Genomic DNA, 19,942 nt, shown 5'->3' with positions numbered 1-19,942 from the left:
ACAGTTGCTTCTAATGTTACATTTTCAAACGTTAGCTCCATAACCCCAACTGGCATTCCACAGGCTTTCCTAAACAACCGAACCCAACTTGGGAAACTAACACCCTGTGTCACTTAAACTCAATGTGGAACATCCCTCATCTAGTTCTCCGTTGACGGTTCGCACTTCACAGCCAAAGACTAAAACGCCCGTTGAGATGTCTACATTTATCTTTTATTTATTTGTTTAAATCTGATGTGTATGTCTAAGAGTGTATTGCCCTTGTGCATTCAATGTGAGTGTGTGTTCAAGCCCTGGGTATGGTAAGGAGACTTCAGCAGTGTGATGGGGAGACCGTTCACTGTGTTTTGTGTAAACTAGACTGGGCAGAATAATAGCAGGCTGGTGGCCAGGCTGTGATGAAACACTGGAGGGAATGTAAACTATCCTAAACGTGTATGATTAGGGGGATTACACTATGTACACACAGCACATGCAGGGAAAAAAATAAGCACACATGCTCCACTTTTTCATTTTATTGTACTGACAGAAAATGATACCATTTAACAAGAGAATGTCAAACATTCCCTGTCTGACAAAGGGGGCCATGACAGGGAAGGAGCATGTAAAATAAGTAAGGGGGAGTAGACAAAGAGGTGCATGCTGGGATGTGAAGATTCTTCCTGTAGAAGCCTGGTAACGTCACCTGTGGAAGCAAAAGGACAGAGCGGTTAGGATACCACCTGACCAGGCTCTGTGTTTGATCACAAAACACCCATAATTCATAACTTTTTTTTTTTACAGGAATGTTTTGTTTATTGGGCATATCTATATTCAAATGTTTATTAAATGACAATGAACTTTTAAATTATCGTAACTGTCATTAAAGTAACTGTGCAGCGAAAAATCTTACTTTTAAAAGTTAATATTCTGTTAACTCGTACCCAAATAATGTTGACGACTCGTCATATACTCGTGTGACCAAAGCATCAATTGTAGAAAAATAAGCACTTCAATAAACACTTCAAAAAAATACTAAAACTTTATGTCAGATAATTTTAAAAATGCCTGTCATTTCCTCAGAGGAGGATGAGTTGGCCAATCAGCAGTCTACTCACATTAATATTTTCAATTACAGGTATATTACGCCCACAACATTCCTATACAGAATAGCTGCTTTTTAACATAATCAATTACCATTTTTTTCAAAGGAAAACTATTTCAACTAGACCTCTGGAAATATTGGACAGTTTAAGAGATTTCTTTTAAAATATTGACCACAGTGGTGTGTTTTTGAAATCATCGTACTCGCAGAGCAGGAGCATTTTTGTTCCCAAAGGGCATAGCAATATCTAAACTTTAATCTTGTTTAACATACAGTATGTATGTACAACCCTGGGGGATAAAATGAGGACCAAGACAAACATAACATTGTTTTGTCGTTTTTGGCCATCAGCACAATCTAGCTCGGCTCTCTATGCGGTGCAATTACAGATGGAGGGTTTGCCCTCGGGGGGGTGGTTTGGCGACGGCAGCACGGTTTACATTCCATAGACACTGATGAACGCGAGCCAGGTTAGGCATGGGAACAAGAACCCAAAGACCTGCACACTGTACCATTACCTCTCTCTGAACCATCAATGTGACATAGCTACTCTGAGACGGTTGTCTGTATAATTACAAGGCGATGCTGAATATTCAGGTTGCTTGATCCTGAATGTTTGAGTTCTTGCACAAAAGCGTGAGGAAATGATCACTATATTTACCCCTAGGCTGGGGATACAACGTGTTCAGCACTATCTACAGCATTTGCTGAAACAAAACTTGTTTCTAAGCAAAAACCCTCACTTTCAGAGTGAACCCATTCAATTTTTTTTATCTGCAAACCATCAATTGTAGCCAGATCCATCATGTGGTAAACACTGGTGCAGGACACATACCTTTTTGCTTGGACAGCGTTCATTCGTCAACGTACTCGAAGGACTCGGGGGCCTCGGGCTCCTGTTCCTCCTCCTCGATCTTGGGGCCGTGGGCAGAGACAGGCTCCACCAGCTCCTCCTCTTCCTCGCTGGTGTCCTTCATGATGATAATGCCGCCGGTGTGCAGCTGGAGACAGATAAGGGACACGGACATGAGGGACTAAGCTGTTCGACCAATGTTGGGTGTCTTTTTTTAAAAAAAAGGTTAATTTTCTGGGGGTGGTGCAGGTGTCGTATTACACAACACCTCGTCTACCTCCCCAAATGAGTTCGTTGTCTCGTCATACTCTGTGAGCACATGGCCCTTGTAGTGGTTGTACAATACATCATGCAGCTTGGTTATCACTGTAAATCATTTAGAGGTATGGTCAGGTCCAGACTAAAGCATCAGGTATGGTGAGCACTGCCCAGACTAGATTTTTCCTCCTACATTATCTCTGGGCAGCTAAGTAATACTAATTTACACACAGACCACACTACAAGACCTTTGGAACAGTTGCTGTGTGCTCGGATTGCCTTCTATGGAATAGGTGAAATGGAATCATCACAATATAGAAGGGGAGGTGGGAGGCATACCCTGGCCCCACAAAAATGATTCACTTCATCTTACAACACCGCCTTCAAAAAAAATTGTTTTAGAATACAGACAAGAGCAAAAAAACTCAAGTGTCATATGATATGACCCATGATGCATTGCTCTCAGCTCGATGCGTGTTGATTTGACATGTAACCAAACGATAGTCCTCTTTATAGGAGTGGGATTAGGATAAGTGTGTGGGTGACTGCATATCTCATTTTATTTACTGTGGAAAGCTGTCAACATTTTGCGCAGGGCCAGAGTGATTTATTCTCAGGCAACTGTAAGACACCGTGGATATAACCGGGGCTTGGTTGGAAAGACGAAAAAAAGATGACTGATGACAGCTCCAACGCTGGATCCAAAAGCTAAAAAAAAATTTAAAAAATGAAAATCTTTATTTTTGACCAAATTGAAATGGCATTGCAATTAACCCAAAACTACCACCCACCGGTCTGGATCATCATCAAGGCTAAAATAAATAAAACATGCGTAATGCAACAATTCTGTCAATAGAAGGATAAACATCTTTCAAATAATTTGCCACGGATACAGTGCATTCGGGAAGTATTCAGACCCCCTTGACTGTGTCCACATTTCATTACATTACAGCCTCATTCTAAAAAATTGATTAAATCAAATCCTCACTCTACACACAATAGCCCATAATGACAAAGCAGAAACTGGATTTTCAAAATATTTACATAAGTATTCAGACCCTTTGCCATGAGACTCGAACTTGAGCTCAGGTGCATCCTGTTTCCATTGATCATCCTTGAGATGTTTCTACAACTTGATTGGAGTCCATCTGTGGTAAATTCAATTGATTGGGCATGATTTGGAAAGGCACACACCAGTCTATATAAGATCCCACAGTTGACAGTGCATGTCAGAGCATAAACAAAGCCACGAGGTCGAAGGAATTGACCGTAGCGCTCTGAGACGGGATGTGTCGAGGAACAGATCTGGGGAAGGGTACCAAAAACAATTCTGCAGTATTGAAAGTCCACAAGAACATGGTCTCCATCCTTCTTAAATGGAAGAAGTTTATAACCACCAATACTCTTCCCAGAGCTGGCTGCCCAGCCAAAATGAGCAATAGTTCCTCTGTGGAGATGGGAGAACCTTCCAGAAGGACAACCATCTCTACAGCTCTCCACCAAATCAGGCCTTCATGGTAGTAGAGTGGGCAGACGGAAGCCACTCCTCAGTAAAAAGGCACATGACAGCCCGCTTGGAGTTTGCCAAAAGGCACCTAAAGGAATCTCAGACCATGAGAAACAAGATTCTTTGGTCTGATGAAACCAAGATTGAACTCTTTGGCCTGAATGTCAAGCATCACGTCTGGAGGAAACCTGGTACCATCCCTATGGTGAAGCATGGTGGTGGCAGCATCTTGCTGTGGGGATGTTTTTCAGTGGGAGGGACTGGGAGATTCAGGAACGAGGGAAAAATGAACAAAGTACAGAGAGATCCTTGATGAAGTCCTGAGTGCTCTGGGGCAGGTTCTCAGACTGGCGCGACGGTTCACCTTCCAACATAACAACGACACGGAAAACACAGCCAAGATAACACAGGAGTGACTTCGGGACAAGTCTCTGAATGTCCATGAGTGGCCCAGGCAGAGCCCGGACTTGAACCCATTCGAACATCTCTGGAGAGACCTGAAAATAGCTGTGCAGCGATGCTCCCCATGCAACCTGACAGAGTTTGAGAGGATCTGTAGAGTGGAATGGGAGAAACTCTCCAAATACAGGTGTACCAAGCGTGTAGCATCATACCCAAGAAGACTCAAGGCTGTAATCGCTGCCAAAGGCGCTTCAACAAAGTACAGAGGAAAGGGTCTGAATTCTTATGTAAATGTGATATTTCCGTTTTGTCTTTTTTAAACATTTGCAAACAGTTTTTGCAGTGATGTCCTTGTCCCATTGCGCACTATCGACTCCTGTGGCGGCCCTGGTGCAGTGCACGCTGACCCGGTCGCCGGGTGTACAGTGTTTTCTCCGACACATTGTTGCAGCTGGCTTCTGGGTTAAGCCGGCGTTGTGTCAAGAAGCAGTGCGGCTTGGCTGGGTTGTGTTTCGGAGGACGCGGGGCTCTCGAGCTTCGCCTCTCCCGAGTCCGTACGGGAGTTGCAGCGATGAGACAAGACTAACTAACTAGAATTTTAAAAAGAAATGATTGCAGTTGATATGCGGCCATTATCAATGGTAGAGTATGCTGGCTTCACTGCCCTGATGGCATGACTAGAACCAGACTACAAGATGACATGTCGAAAAACCGTGACGGCCCTGGATGAAAAATTGTATAATGATCGCTATGCAAGTATAAAGCGCGAGTTCTCAAACAACATATGTGGCGTTAACAACAGGTGGTCGAATGTCTATGAACACGTCGCCATACATTACTGCAACGAGCCATCACATTGATGAGAAGTGGGAAATGAAGTCCAATGTACTACTGACAACCGAGCACATGGAGAGGAACACAGCAGAGAACCTGAAATGGCATTATCTAGTGGGTGGGGGACAGCAGTAAGGTGAGTGCTGTCTACTAGGTAGCCAGGACTGCAGTAGATTGAACTGCTCTGTCTGGTAGGTAGCCAGGACAGCAGTAGATTGAACTGTTCTGTCTGGTAGGTAGCCAGGACAGCAGTAGATTGAACTGCGCTGCCCCCTAGCGGTCATAAGCAGGACCATATCTGAATTGTGAATTCACACCATTTTATGATTTTTTAAAAAACCCCAGTAAAAAATAATAATAAATATGTGTCACATCTCTACCAGAAACGCACTTTAGAAAAGTCACGCGTTCACAGACCCACACACCAACCGTACGTACCGGTTTGAAGGGCTGGTAGCGGCACGTCTCGGGCATGTTGAGCACTTTGAGCTGGGCGGGCATCACTCTGGCTGGGTTCTCCATCAGCTGGAAGTTGGGCTCGGGTTCTTTCTTCTTCTCCTTCTCCTTCTCTTTCTCCTTCTCCTTCTCTTTCTCCTCATCTTTCTTTTCCTTCTCAGCCTCCTGTACCTCCTGAGAATTCAACAAATACAATGTTAAGCGTTTTCCCTCCCTTTTCCTGATGAAAACCCACGACTCAGTGAGCCAGCAATGCATTGGATGATAAAAAAAGATGACGATGGCAGTAAGGGTCACCTCGGAATAAAGTGCGTCTTCATTTCATACGTTTCCTGACACCACCACCCTGGAAGACGTGTTAATCTGGAGATGGGTGACACACTCCTTATTGGTTGTCTTGCACTTGGTGGCCAGTGATTTGTCAGGCTCTCCCTGCCTCCTATCTGTCCCTCTCCCTGCTGCTACCACAAGGCCCTGCACCATCTGACGCTAGGCTGAAAACTGGACCATAGGTGTGCAATGACTTGTATCAGCAGTCCTGTTTATCTACGTGTGTGTGTGTGTGTCAACTAAAAACAACACTTCCACACAGTGTTTGTGTGAGAGAATAAAACAAAATCTCCACTGTCCAATGCCTTTGGTTAAAACGAACAAACTGATATAACTGAGGGTTAAAATACTCCCTCCTTCTCGTTAACCTCGATGACACCAAGTCCAATCAATCAAACTCAGCGGATCCAACTTTGCCTGAGATCGCAGAGCCATCCCTCAACGAGGACGTGAAATCTAGCATGGTGGACGCCATCAAACATAGCGATCACGCCCAGCAGTCAACATCCCACTGAAAGCAATACTGGCACTGGGTTGACAGAGGCTGTCAGTAATGGTATGTATTCCAGCCGTGTGCTTCATGGATAACTTGGTCACATCAGTGGGGGGGGCTGGGGGACTTTGCCAGGGCTGGCAGATAGCTGCTCCTTAAAGGGATACTTCACTCATTTCCTGAGAACTGATATTTTAAAAAGGCCTAGTTCACTCACATTTCTTAAGAACTGCTACGTTAACCCATAAGAGTCTAAGCCCTGGGGGCAGCGGGGGGGGACACACACACACACACACACTTCGGTTCCTGATTTGAAATTCTAAGACCCCTTGAAAACATTTTTTGTTGTTATTTGAATAAAAATATATTTTTGGCCTTTTAGCCGATAAACACATGGAATAACAGATTCTCTACATGGAACAAAAGATTGTCCCCCCCAAAAAAAAAAAATCTAAAAGCAAGTTTGTTCTGAAGTGTCTGTTTTAAACATTTGTTATCCTTTTATTTTATTTTACGTATTTTCATGTGGTCATATTAGTTTCTAGGCCAAACCGTTCGGACAATACAGACGTTTTCGTGAGAAGACTGATTTTCGGGATGTCTCATGGTCTGACAACACCGCTGTAGCTCGGTCACCTTTCACCTCAGAAGGCCGGCATTGGCGGACGCGGAGGACTTAACGCGATGCTCATGCAAAAAAACAACAACGTATTTCTCTAGTTGAAACTGATGGATTGATGGGCATTTTTTTTATTATTACGCTAATTAGATTTCAGCGAGAGAGTTCACTCAAGATTTCCTGAGAAAATTATTCTCTCTGCATGGTTGGTTAAGGGCTTGGAAGTAAGAATTTCACTGTAAAAGGTTGTTGTATTTGGCGTATGTGACAATTAAAATTTGATTTGGAACTGCTACTTAAAACAAAACAAAAAATGGGAGAGTTGACTCATTTCATTGATGGTTTTCTTACCTTTGAAATGGTCTCCTCTGCAGGTGTCTGTGTGCCTGGACATCAGACATAAGAAGCTTTGTGGGATACTGAGTGAAATATTAGTGGCAGAAGTTGCAGACTGCAGAGGTCCGAGACGTTAAGGGAGACTGTTTTCAGGTCTTTGAACCATTAGTTCCTCACGACCAATTACACAGAACATTCCTCAATAGGCTGGTCAACACGAGCAAAGATCTGTTGTTTGGGACAGGGGCTACAGGATTCCTACTTGAGGAAGGTTAAAAAAACATCTACATAAAAAGCAAGACTTAACTTGAAGAAAAACTATTTAAAAAAATAATAAATAGAAAGTGGTCTCTATGAGGCTGGCCGTCCTATGAAATGATTGTGTTCATATACTCACTACTTCCATCTTCTCCTCCTCTTTCTCCTTCTTCTCCTTCTCTTTCTCCTTCTTCTTAGCTTTGGCTGTGATGGAGAGAACAGCAGTAGACACCTGTAATGGAGGAAGAGAGAGAGACTAAATGAAGGGGGTGTTGGCACAGAAATAAACAAGGCACCGAGGGGCAATGGCAAAACCTCTCAAAAATATCCTCTGTTTTTTTTATATTACGTTATTAAAATGTACCCATGTTCTATAATGAGCCAAGACTCTGAGTGGCCAAAATAACATGGTCTCAGACTGACAAAATGGAAATGAGAGTTCAAAAGGGACTCTTAATAACAATAAATGGATCTTGGCTGAGGACATTTCATTCAGGATGAGCATGAGAAGCTGCGAAGGCGACTTCAGTCCATTAAAACAGGGTGACGTCACTATTGAGGGACTCTCACCTTCTCCTTCTCTTTCTCCTTGGGTACCTCCAGGGCCGGAGGGTAGGCGAAGGTGGAAGGCTTGCAGTTAGAGCGGTACTGCACCTTGGGCATCTGGACAGGGAAGACAACAGCTGAGAGAATAGTCTGGCATGGATACAGTGGGGTGGGAAATGACATGGATACAGTGGGGTGGGACTGACATGGACACAGTGGGGTGGGACTGACATGGACACAGTGGCGTGGGACTGACATGGACAAAGTGGATACGTGGGACTGACATGGACACAGTGGGGTGGGACTGACATGGACAGTGGGGTGGGACTGACATGGACACAGTGGGGTGGGACTGACATGGATACAGTGGGGTGGGACTGACATGGACACAGTGGGGTGGGACTGACATGGACACAGTGGGGTGGGACTGACATGGACACAGTGGGGTGGGACTGACATGGACACAGTGGGGTGGGACTGACATGGATACAGTGGGGTGGGACTGACATGGATACAGTGGGGTGGGACTGACATGGACACAGTGGGGTGGGACTGACATGGATACAGTGGGGTGGGACTGACATGGACACAGTGGGGTGGGACTGACATGGACACAGTGGGGTGGGACTGACATGGATACAGTGGGGTGGGACTGACATGGACACAGTGGGGTGGGACTGACATGGATACAGTGGGGTGGGACTGACATGGATACAGTGGGGTGGGACTGACATGGACACAGTGGGGTGGGACTGACATGGACACAGTGGGGTGGGACTGACATGGACACAGTGGGGTGGGACTGACATGGACATGGGGTGGGACTGACATGGATGGGGTGGGACTGACATGGATACAGGGGGTGGGACTGACATGGACACAGTGGGGTGGGACTGACATGGATACAGTGGGGTGGGACTGACATGGACACAGTGGGGTGGGACTGACATGGATACAGTGGGGTGGGACTGACATGGACACAGTGGGGTGGGACTGACATGGACACAGTGGGGTGGGACTGACATGGACACAGTGGGGTGGGACTGACATGGATACAGTGGGGTGGGACTGACATGGACACAGTGGGGTGGGACTGACATGGACACAGTGGGGTGGGACTGACATGGACACAGTGGGGTGGGACTGACATGGACACAGTGGCGTGGGACTGACATGGACACAGTGGGGTGGGACTGACATGGACACAGTGGGGTGGGACTGACATGGACACAGTGGGGTGGGACTGACATGGACACAGTGGGGTGGGACTGACATGGACACAGTGGGGTGGGACTGACATGGACACAGTGGGGTGGGACTGACATGGACACAGTGGGGTGGGACTGACATGGACACAGTGGGGTGGCACGTTTACCTTGAGGTCCTTGTTGAGTCCGATGATGGCGGTGGGGGTGAAGGCCAGGGAGAGGAAGTGGGAGAGGGGGAACCAGAACCAGAACTGGGTGAACACAAGCAGGCCCACCACTGACGGCATGTGGGTGTGGCCCGTCCTCGACTGCAGGGAGATGGTGACGTTACGACCACCTGCACACAAAGGGCACAGGGAAGTAGAGGGTTTTGACATTTCACTTTGGTATGTATTGCTTCCATTATAACGCTCAAATCTCATATTATAACTTTATATGATGTTATGGTGGGTTCCTCTACTGTCATGCTTATTTTTAATTTTTATTTGACCTTTATTTAACTAGGCAAGTCAGTTAAGAACAAATTCTTATTTTTCAATGACGGCCTAGGAACAGTGGGTTAACTGCTTGTTCAAGGGGGCAGAACGACAGATTTGTACCTTGTCAGCTCGGGGGTTTGAACTTGCAACCTTCCGGTAACTAGTCCAACGCTCTAACCACTAGGCTACCCTGCCGCCCCATGTCATTATAAAGGCTGCGTCCCTAAGGGTACTTTGGCCTAAATAAATACACTATAAAGAGGATAGGGTGCCGTTGGGCACGCAGCCACAAACAAGAAGTGAATAATGAGGGGTTAATTAACTAACATACTACACTGACAAAAGCCAGCCATTTCACTAAATCATTGTGATTACTCCTAATCCCAGGCCCCCACTTTCATTTCCTTTAGATCATTTATGACCTTTAAACTTATATTTTTTTTAAGAACAAAATGGCAGTAAGACAATGTGGCATGGCTAGTGTGAGGTAATAAAGCCTTGTCCAGTGTACAAAACGGGGTCAAGGGCTAGGATGCAGACAAGTAGAACAATAGACCTCTTTTGCCCTCTGGGAGACCGCTAGGGAGAAGAGGATGAAGGGAGCTAGGGAGTGGGAGGAAGAGGGTTGCAGAGGAGTGACAGGATGGATGAAAAGGGGATTGGAATCAGTTGGGAGGTCCTTCCCCAATCCTCATACAAACATTGTAAAAACTCCCTTCAAAACAAGAGTTACTAAGGAGGAACCCTTTGATTAAAATACATTATAACAGCAGAGACAGCTGGAAATGTTTCCAATGTGAAATCAGATCAGACAATGGTGGTTGAATCACGGGCCGTTTTTCATTTAAACAGGCCTACCCGCAGCCCAGTTGACTGGGCTGGTAATTACAATGATGACTTCTGGGTGATTTGATAACTTTATTTTGACGGCTGAAATGGCCCCCTAATGCCCCGAACAAATTGATTTACTGGTTGCCAGAGTGACTCACAGATTCTAGTTGCTGTGCCACAATGAGAGCGCGCACACACACACACACACACAGTCTCTTAAAACTTGAGATGCAGCTTGACAGCAGTGTGCAATTTACTTGGGGGGGGGGGATCCTGTCATTTTTGTCAACCTACTTTATGGCAGTTTAATTTTTATTCCTGGGGAAGGGGACTTTCTTTCCCAGAATCCAAGGTGTTATGTAATTCCGAGATCAACCAGCATTTTTCCGTGATGGCATAAGGTCCTTCGGCACAACAGAGCTGAGGGATTTCTGTTGCTCTTGATAAGAATGTCTTAAAAATGATTAAAAAATACATATATTTTAAGGCTATAGAATGTCCGCTAAATGATAAAATGTGTATATTTTTTTAAAGAGAGAACATCCGGAGAGCGGGAGAAAGAGGGGGAATGTCCGGAGAACGAGAACATCCAGAGAGCGAGAGAGCGAGAACCCTTGGGCGTGTGGTTGTTTGCGAGAGCTGTTTCTGAATGCTAAACCTTCGGTAATGAACACCAGAGATCATGAAACGGAACCCTGTCATTTCATACGATTATCCAACTGCCCCCAAAATCACAACCACACTTATAACTACAGACTAATACTCCCCATCACCTTATCTGAAATCAAAGTGGTACACTAGAAGTGAAGTGATGGTTCTTTGGGAGGAAGCTGCCTTCCTGACGTTACTCAACACCCTGCCTTCTAGGCCGTCTCAAAACATGGATGTGTATCAGGTAGCAGTGGCCTGACAGTTAAGGGTAGTAAAGGGAGAGGAGAGAGCCTCCGTGTGCCATCTTACAATGACCCCATACTAAAGATTTTGTCTGGGCGGTTTCACACGATGGAAAACAGGGAGGGGGGGGAACTCTGCAGTTCATCTTGGCAGGAGAACGAGGGCTCCCAGATTGGTCTCGACTGTCGCTATAGTGAAAAAGATCTGAAAGCATTATGGGAACAAAAATAAACACTGCTACAGTACACGAGCAAGTACCACACACATACACACACACACTAACAGTAATCACAAGAGTCATGTGGCTGTTGACATTGCTGACCCGCCAGGCTCTAATACATCGTAACCAGATCGCTTCCAGAGAAGACAGTTGGGAAAAATCACAGGGGGAGGCGGGGTCAAGCCCTGGGGGGAGCTGGGACTTCCTGTAAACCACACACGTACGCAGACACACCTCCCCTTAACAGCAGACAGAAACAGATGAATACACCCACTTGTCTTCTAAAGAAATCCAACCCCTGTGACTCCACATGTCACCACATACTGACCTGCATCCAGGATGCCCTGGGCCAGGATGGCCCCGAACTTGGCCATGACGTCATCGTGCTTGTCGTTGATGACCTTGGAGTAGAGCTGCCGGAACTGGTTCACCTGTGTGTCGGGAAAACAACAAATAAAAACACAAAGACTCCCTCCCATTGTTCAGTTCTTTTAGTGGGTCTCCACATTACAAATCTAACATTCTTATTAAATGAAATATGTTAAACATTTATTCTGCCACGTTGCTTTGATTCTGAGTCAATGAGCACGCCCGGGCCCACAAGCCCTTACCCCCCCCCCACCTTTAATAATATTAAAAACAGGTTAAAACCCGTTGACGAGAGCCACTGTTGGTGGAAGGTAAGGACTAACTCAAGTCTATTTGACTCTAGAAATCCTTTTATGTTTCTCTAACTGACTTTTTACTGAGAGACCGGCTATGTATTGGCTTCACTATTTGGAGAACAGCGGCATATGGCTAAAACACTACCACTGTGTGTGACCATGTAGCATCCGTAAAGGGAGATTAAAATGTGACGGAAGTGATCCACCTGCGGGGCACATAGAACAGATCTGCTGCTTCTTAGACTTCCTTTCAATGAGAATGACAGCTCTATAACTCACATTTCTATGAGTTTGGTCAACAACAAAAAAAGTGACATACTGCAGCTTTAAAACCAGTCTCTCTTGAACAAGTGTCGTGGCCTCCTGCTGTTTCTAGTTTAAAACCAGTTTCTCTTGAACAAGTGTAGTGGCCTCCTGCTGTTTCTAGTTTAAAACCAGTCTCTCTTGAACAAGTGTAGTGGCCTCCTGCTGTTTCTAGTTTAAAACCAGTCTCTCTTGAACAAGTGTCGTGGCCTCCTGCTGTTTCTAGTTTAAAACCAGTCTCTCTTGAACAAGTGTAGTGGCCTCCTGCTGTTTCTAGTTTAAAACCAGTCTCTCTTGAAGTGTCGTGGCCTCCTGCTGTTTCTAATTTAAAACCAGCCTCTCTTGAACAAGTGTAGTGGCCTCCTGCTGTTTCTAGTTTAAAACCAGTCTCTCTTGAACAAGTGTCGTGGCCTCCTGCTGTTTCTAGTTTAAAACCAGTCTCTCTTGAACAAGTGTAGTGGCCTCCTGCTGTTTCTAGTTTAAAACCAGTCTCTCTTGAACAATCTCTCACACCGCCCCAAGCACAAAGCCTGTTGCTGTAACGTTACAGGCCATGACCAGATGATGCTTGAAAATGGGTCTGGCATTTCTTAAAACAGCTGTGACAGAGCTTGTTGTGCAAAATGGAGAGAGAGAACAGCTATTTTTTAGCAAGCCTCCCCACCTTTTTTCGCTCCCTCCTTGTACTCGGTATAAAGCTGTGGTCATATTAGGCACTGAGTCCCATCAACACTCTGCTGAAAGTTCAAAACACTTCAGACAGCTTTTGGTTAGAACCTAGAGCCTCCACGGGGGTTAGGATACATCAGGAGAGAAGAAGAGGACTGGACTCAAAATAGAGAACCTTTCTATAGGCTAGAATCACATTTAAAACAGATGATTACATTAGCCAATCAACTTCAAGATATTTTAGTCTGAATAACAAAGTTACTGGTGGCCAATTTCTCTGGTAAATGTGGGCTGTGAATGAGATGGGCTGTTTCTCTGGTAAATGTGGGCTGTGAATGAGATGGGCTGTTTCTCATACACCCACCTTGGGACAGGTGACCTCGGTCTGCTGGATCATGATGAGGGCAGAGGAGATGAGGGCACCCTGTCTCACGTAGTTCACTGGGTCGTTGGTCATAGGTTCCAGCAGGTTGATGGCCTCCTGAAAGGGGAAGAAGGAAATAAAACTTGTCAATGACAATAAAATACACAAATTAAACTAGATCACCCTAAAGATGAGATAACCTAAAGGTTATCGTGCCGAGTCGCTTAGAGTAAGTAAATAGAAGTTTGGTGATATTCCCTAAGTACAAGTGCAGTACTACCAGAGTATAAGCACCAGCTCTTTAAGGGAGAAGAGGCTTGGGAAGGTCAACGGTGAACTCTCTCAGCCTGGCTCAGAAACCTCTGGCCTAGTGATTGGACCAGCGCTCTTCTGGGTATTAAGAGTTAAGCGCTGGCAGAGGGTGCTAGCTCAACCGCTTGGAAATCTTACCAGAGATGGGCTCAGCTGTGCCAGGAAAAACCTTAGCATTCAGCAGTGAGGATCCATGATGAGGCCTACAATCACTACAAATCTCTATCGGATTCATAGACTGAAACCTTATTGTCCTTAAAATGATTTATTTATTTACACTCTGCATATTAAAACCATATAAAAGGATGAGTGAGCATCCCCTTTTAACAAAAGGCTTTAACAACTCAGAATCTGTTATCTTTGGTTTTAGAATCTTTGCCACGGCAAGCAGAGCGGAGAGCTGTGGCGTGCGGGGAGCGATGGCGTAGGAGGGGCACTGGTAGAGCCCTGGCTACCACTTCCACTTCCTGATTGGTCAGCGGTAGCGGTACACGTATTCGTACCAGATCGTTCGGTACTGGGACCTTGGTTGGGTCCGCACTGTGAACCCAAATGAAGACATAATAAATAAATAAAACATTTTAAAACACTAGTTGTTTAGGCTATACCTACACTGTGTTGTATGCCTCTTACTGGGTAAATCTGATCTGGAAAAAAAAACATTTCAGGCATTACAGGATAAACAACTAGAGCCTGTGAGCACATTCTAATCTAAATTCAAATCTTTACTGGCGCATTTCAAAACGATCCTTTAGTGAAGTGCAGCGGGGGAACTAGTTCTGTATGGTGGGGAGTGGTAGGGAACGTTTTGGATTCCCAGATTACCACAGCGATGGACAGAGAGTTGTGGATAAAACATAAACAGTATGGGGGCATCCCAGTGCTTGAGGTGTCACTACAAACCAGTGTTCGATCCCAGGCTGTCTCACAAGCAGCCGTGACCGGGAGTCTCATAGGGCGGCGCACAATTGGCCCAACGTCGTCCAGGTTAGGGAAGGCTTTCCTTGGCTCATAGCGCTATAGCGACTCCTTGTGGCGGGCCGGACGCCCGCAGGCTGACTTCGGTCGTCAGTTAAACGGTGTTTCATCCCACACATTGGTGCAGCTGGCTTACGGGTTAAGCGGGCGGGTGTTACACAGCACTGCATAGAGCTATGATTCAGGTAGAGACGCATGCATACACACATGATAACATACGCACTATACACAGACATGCACATGGATTTTGTGTTGTAGATATGTGGTAGTGGAGTATGGGCCTGAGGGCACACAGTGTGTTGTGAATTCTGTAATTAACGTATTGTAACGTTTTTAAAATTGCATAACTGCCTTAATTCTGCCGGACCCCGGGAAGAGTAGCTGCTGCCATGGCAGGTAGGTTGCTACTAGAGCCAACGGGTAGGTTGCTACTAGAGCCAACGGGTAGGTTGCTACTAGAGCCAACGGGTAGGTTGCTACTAGAGCCAACGGGTAGGTTGCTACTAGAGCCAACGGGTAGGTTGCTACTAGAGCCAACGGGTAGGTTGCTACTAGAGCCAACAGGTAGGTTGCTACTTAATAATCTGAATGGAGTTGTTATTTGAAATTGTAGGACAAGGAGGAAGCAGGCAGTCTCAATTAGCCTAGCTAGCTAGTTTAGCTAACTTGCTTCTAAAATCGGCTTGAAGCAGTCAAGACGGGTATTAACGTAATCATATTTTATGATAAATAATCGAGCTATGACAAGCTAGAAATTAGTCGGCTTGGTATGCTTGATATTTTCTTCTGTTTTTTTTAGCGTGGATTGACGTCTCTCTGAATCTCCCTCCCCGTGCCACTTGCTCACAGTAAACACACCGCAAGGCCATTCCTCCGCCTGCTAGAGTTTCCCTCTTGCGCTTCATCGGCTCTGGTTAATAAAGTAGCTTACAAATGTACTCGTCTACTGCTTCCCTCACCTTGGATCGAGTCTGGATCCAACCAGGTCTATACGGAACCAGCCTAGTTGTCCTCGGGTCCGTTTGGAACAGGTCTCTATATTTTTTAAACAATCATTTATGCATATCGTGTTCGGGTGGGAAAGCCCCAGGTCCATTTCAAAAACAGGTCCAACAACCTCTACCGTAGTCGGTTGAGGTTTCAATTGAGAGTATTTAATGTTAAGTTCAATCAGCAGAGCTGGCTGATGCAGAACATGGCATACAGGGGCCTCAGTAGTACTGAAGGGTGACATCACTCCTTCGGGCTTGATGATAAGTTCTCCACTGTTAAGAGGTTTAAATATATTGATTGAGTCAAACAAAAACGGCTGCCATTACTTGCCTATTTGAAATGTATAGAATATCTAATGTCAAACATGAAAAGGACTGCATAGTCACTTAGAATAATGAAATCATTTGAATGTTTACACAAGGCTGGTAAATAAAATAAAAAGTGGCTTCTCACGCAGAGTGCATTTTCTACCCAATTCGTCAAAACCCCAAAAATTGCACGTAAACGCATTAAATGTTCATGACGACGCACAGGGAGCGTGAAATCAGTTCCAATCCAACTCGCTTTCCTCAACATGTTTTTACCCAATACCAGTCAGCAAGAACCCCAAATTACAGGGCAATAAAAAAAAATATCCAAACCCCCAGGATGTATAAATGATGACAGAGTATTCGCTCCATATGTAATAGCTAGCTGACCCACTTCTCCAGCCACAACACCATTCCACTCACCCAAGGACGGAACTAAAACGTACTGGAGGACTGGCTGTGTGAAGACTGGAGTCCTGGTCTGGCCCAAGTCCAGTGTAGGCCTAGAACGTTCTCCCCTCTGGGCACCAAGGCCCGAGTGAAATGGGCTGTGACTGTTTGGGCTTCGGGCACCTGAGAGTGACCAGTCCACATCATTAAGCAGTTCTGGGCCTGGCAGCAGCGTCTTCTCTCTCCCCACCCTATCCCTGACCACAATGTCCTTGTCTGGCCGACAGGGTACAGCTCAGTGGCAATATGCCAACCAAACTGCGCAATATATCAAAATGTATCTCAGGCATTGTATTTCATTTATTACACTCTGGATCTACGTGTACGACAACGTGTTTCAGCTCCCGCTGAAATCCAGCAACTTCGCACAGACGTTGAAGAGAAGTGGGACAACATTCCTTAGGCCACGATCAACAGCCTGATCAACTCTATGAGAAGGAGGTGTGTCGCGCTGCATGAGGCAAATGGTGGTCACACCAGATGCAGACTGGTTTTCTGATCCATGCCACTAAAAACAAAAATAATCCGTGACCAACATTTGAAATCAACAGATGAATGAATGTATTTCAATTGACCTTATACTGTGTGAATAGTAACTCAGTAAACTCTTTGAAAATGTTGCATTTATATTTTGTGGTTCAGGATATAATTTGCTGACAGAGAAGCCGTTGTTTTAGCAGCGTGGACTAGTAGTTAACCCTACTGAAGGCCTTTCACTTCAGATGAACCCCTGCGATCAGCATAGGACATCAGTATCGGTGACAGACAAGGGACTACAAAGAACCAAAATGGTGATGAGGAAAAAGGAAAAATTGCCATCACCGCTTCATTATATGACCCAACAGAGGTCAGCAGGAATAGGCAGGCGTCATCCTTCCAGGGTATCAACATTGTTGAAGCATGTCTTTAACAAGCATTCCAAATATAGACTCTAGCCACTGGTCAAAACAGGCACTTTCTCAGATCTCACTGTGAAAACCAAGTGCACAAGCATTTTCACTACACCCACAATAACATCTGCTAAATATGTGTATGTATGTTGAATGCTTCAACAGGGTTGGTTCAGATTGAAGCCCCTCTAAGCCCAGTCTCCACATAGGAGCCACGCTAGATCCTATCCTAGCTGTGATTCTCACTGTGTGCCAGGAGTGATCATGGCCCCTATTCTAGCAAAGTCCTGACACTTTATCCAGTCTGATAGACACGAACAGCTGCTAGAAATTCCTCCGGGGGGGCAGCTTCCTAGGTAGGAAACAGTGGTATCCGTTTGTTTTGCTACACTCATGGTGTGGCAGGCTCGGAGCCGACGGGGCAGGCTCGGAGCCGGGAGGAGCTGGCTAGAAGGAGCTTTCCCAATATTGCATAGACCCTTTTGATTATCTCAGAATCACTAGGCTGCATTAAAGAAGTGTTTATTTTGGACTGGACAATGAAGTTGGCAGCTTGTTCACAGAGAAGTGAGGACGGGAGCGCGGTAGGGTGGGATAAGGAAAAGAGGGGCACTTACCTTGTTGCCTGTCCCGGCACAGCAGATGCCCAAGGCCATGGCGGCTCCGCAGCGCACATGGGGGTTGTAGCTCTCTGACAGGAGAGACACCACACTGGGGCATTGCTCTGGGGTCCTATAGAGACAGAAAGAGCGAGAAAGAGAGACAGACGAGACATGGTTATCTTTTATTTATTTATTATTTCACCTTTATTTAACCAGGTAGGCCAGTTGAGAACAAGTTCTCATTTACCCCTGCGGCCTGGCCAAGATAAAGCAAAGCAGTGCGACAAAAACAACAGAGTTACACAAACAAACATACAGTCAATAGGTTATTCATTTACGCTCATTGTTAGTCTGCAGTCTTGCCTCTTGTACAGATACAATGTAAACATGGTTAATACAACATCTATAACTAATATGAATCATGATGAACTTTTTTGACCATTTTTGAAGAGACTGGGGTTGTGTCAACATTGCGGGTCATAGGAATGAATCCAATTGGACGTGGTCCAAGACTTTAATATCATTACAGAATAAATGTTCAGGTGACAGGCGGCTAAAAGCTGCAGCACAACAAAGGGATTACAGCAACAGAACCGGTGATAGAGGGAGGGGGAACTTGGGGGGGCGTGTACGGTGTGTGAAAAGGGGCAATGATTTATAGGTCTGACACCTCCGCAAGTCTTGATGAATTGTATCCGGGGCTGCTGCTGTATGAAGACAAAAACCTTGTGCTTATAACCATTTTGCAAGATTGAAATCTTTGACTTGAAGTATAATGGCACAGGTCTAGAGCAACATTTTTTATCTTTTTTTATCTCTTGCTTATCATAAATAGTTATTTCTTTGCTGACTGAAGCGAAGACTGAGCCAAGACAATTAAAACATACAGCAGAGGAGACTCTGTCCTCTTAACTAGCCTACTACATGTCAAAATCCTTTTTAGTCTTACAAAAAGAACAGGCACGCTCAAACATAACGCCCGTCCAACAGGCACTGTTAATAATGATTTTTATATTTAAAAAATTATGATCAAGAACACAATTTAGGTGATGGGACGTTGGCAGAAAAAAAACTGTGCCCCATGGCAACTTACGGTGTAATTTGGCAGAATGTTACCTCAAGTCTAAACACTGCCAGTGTAAGTGAATATTTCGGTCTAACCCTCCCAATCCACTACCTTCAACCATCGTGTTTTACATTCAAATGCCAGGGTATCTTCCCTCATCACATTTCCCTGGTTTCCACAGGTCCAAACGTCTCATTGTGAGGAAACTCCTCACATGTTCATTTTGAACCGAGACCTTATACAAACTCTCCCAGGTCTGCAGCTGTGTCAAGATGGTTTCTTTAAACAATTTACACTACGTAATTATAGTTAACCCCCCCCTCCTCCCCTCAATAGCACCCTAACAGGAGTATGGGGTGAGAACATAGAGGTAAGAGCAGGGTGGGATGTAGATTTTGGACCCTAACCTCATCTTTACTTAAGGCTCAAAGTGCCGTTAGGGTAAGGGCCATTTGCCATTAGGCGCTTGAGATTTAAAGTGAATTTAAATGGGCTCTATTCTAAGAGTAAAGTGGGAACGGAGAGCAAGTGGCTCTGGGACAAGAAATGTAGGTTCTATAAAAGAGCAACTGAAGTCAATAAACAACGTATCATCTGATAGAAAACAGCCTCTGTGGCATCGATATTAAATCAGAAACATTTATTCTACTATCAAAATTGACTACAAAGTATAAAGAGGATAATTTTGGTCATAAAGTCAGTCTGGTCCAAAACAGAGTTTTGTAAGTGAGTTC

At 45.1% G+C, this 19,942-nt stretch overlaps 1 protein-coding gene across 2 annotated transcripts in view; it reads right to left on the bottom strand.

Moving 5' to 3' along the window:
* Positions 1-500: 500 nt before the first annotated feature.
* psmd1 (proteasome 26S subunit, non-ATPase 1) overlaps positions 501-19,942 on the bottom strand; it is a 53,879-nt gene continuing 34,437 nt past the window's right edge. For both annotated transcript variants that reach the window (XM_024422843.2, XM_042322926.1), the window contains exons 17-25: positions 18,158-18,272; positions 13,610-13,726; positions 11,937-12,039; positions 9,352-9,521; positions 8,001-8,093; positions 7,570-7,662; positions 5,377-5,568; positions 1,920-2,085; positions 501-685 (exon numbers count right to left, since the gene is read on the bottom strand). In XM_024422843.2, coding sequence (XP_024278611.2) covers positions 1,939-2,085; positions 5,377-5,568; positions 7,570-7,662; positions 8,001-8,093; positions 9,352-9,521; positions 11,937-12,039; positions 13,610-13,726; positions 18,158-18,272 — 1,030 coding nt within the window. In that variant the 3' untranslated portion in view covers positions 501-685; positions 1,920-1,938. The remainder of the gene's footprint in view (positions 686-1,919; positions 2,086-5,376; positions 5,569-7,569; positions 7,663-8,000; positions 8,094-9,351; positions 9,522-11,936; positions 12,040-13,609; positions 13,727-18,157; positions 18,273-19,942) is intronic.

Source organism: Oncorhynchus tshawytscha, linkage group LG06 (genome assembly GCF_018296145.1).
Source record: "Oncorhynchus tshawytscha isolate Ot180627B linkage group LG06, Otsh_v2.0, whole genome shotgun sequence".
Classification (NCBI taxonomy): domain Eukaryota; kingdom Metazoa; phylum Chordata; class Actinopteri; order Salmoniformes; family Salmonidae; genus Oncorhynchus; species Oncorhynchus tshawytscha.
Note: the sequence above shows the minus strand (reverse complement) of the source record. Positions and strands in the feature narration are given on the sequence as shown.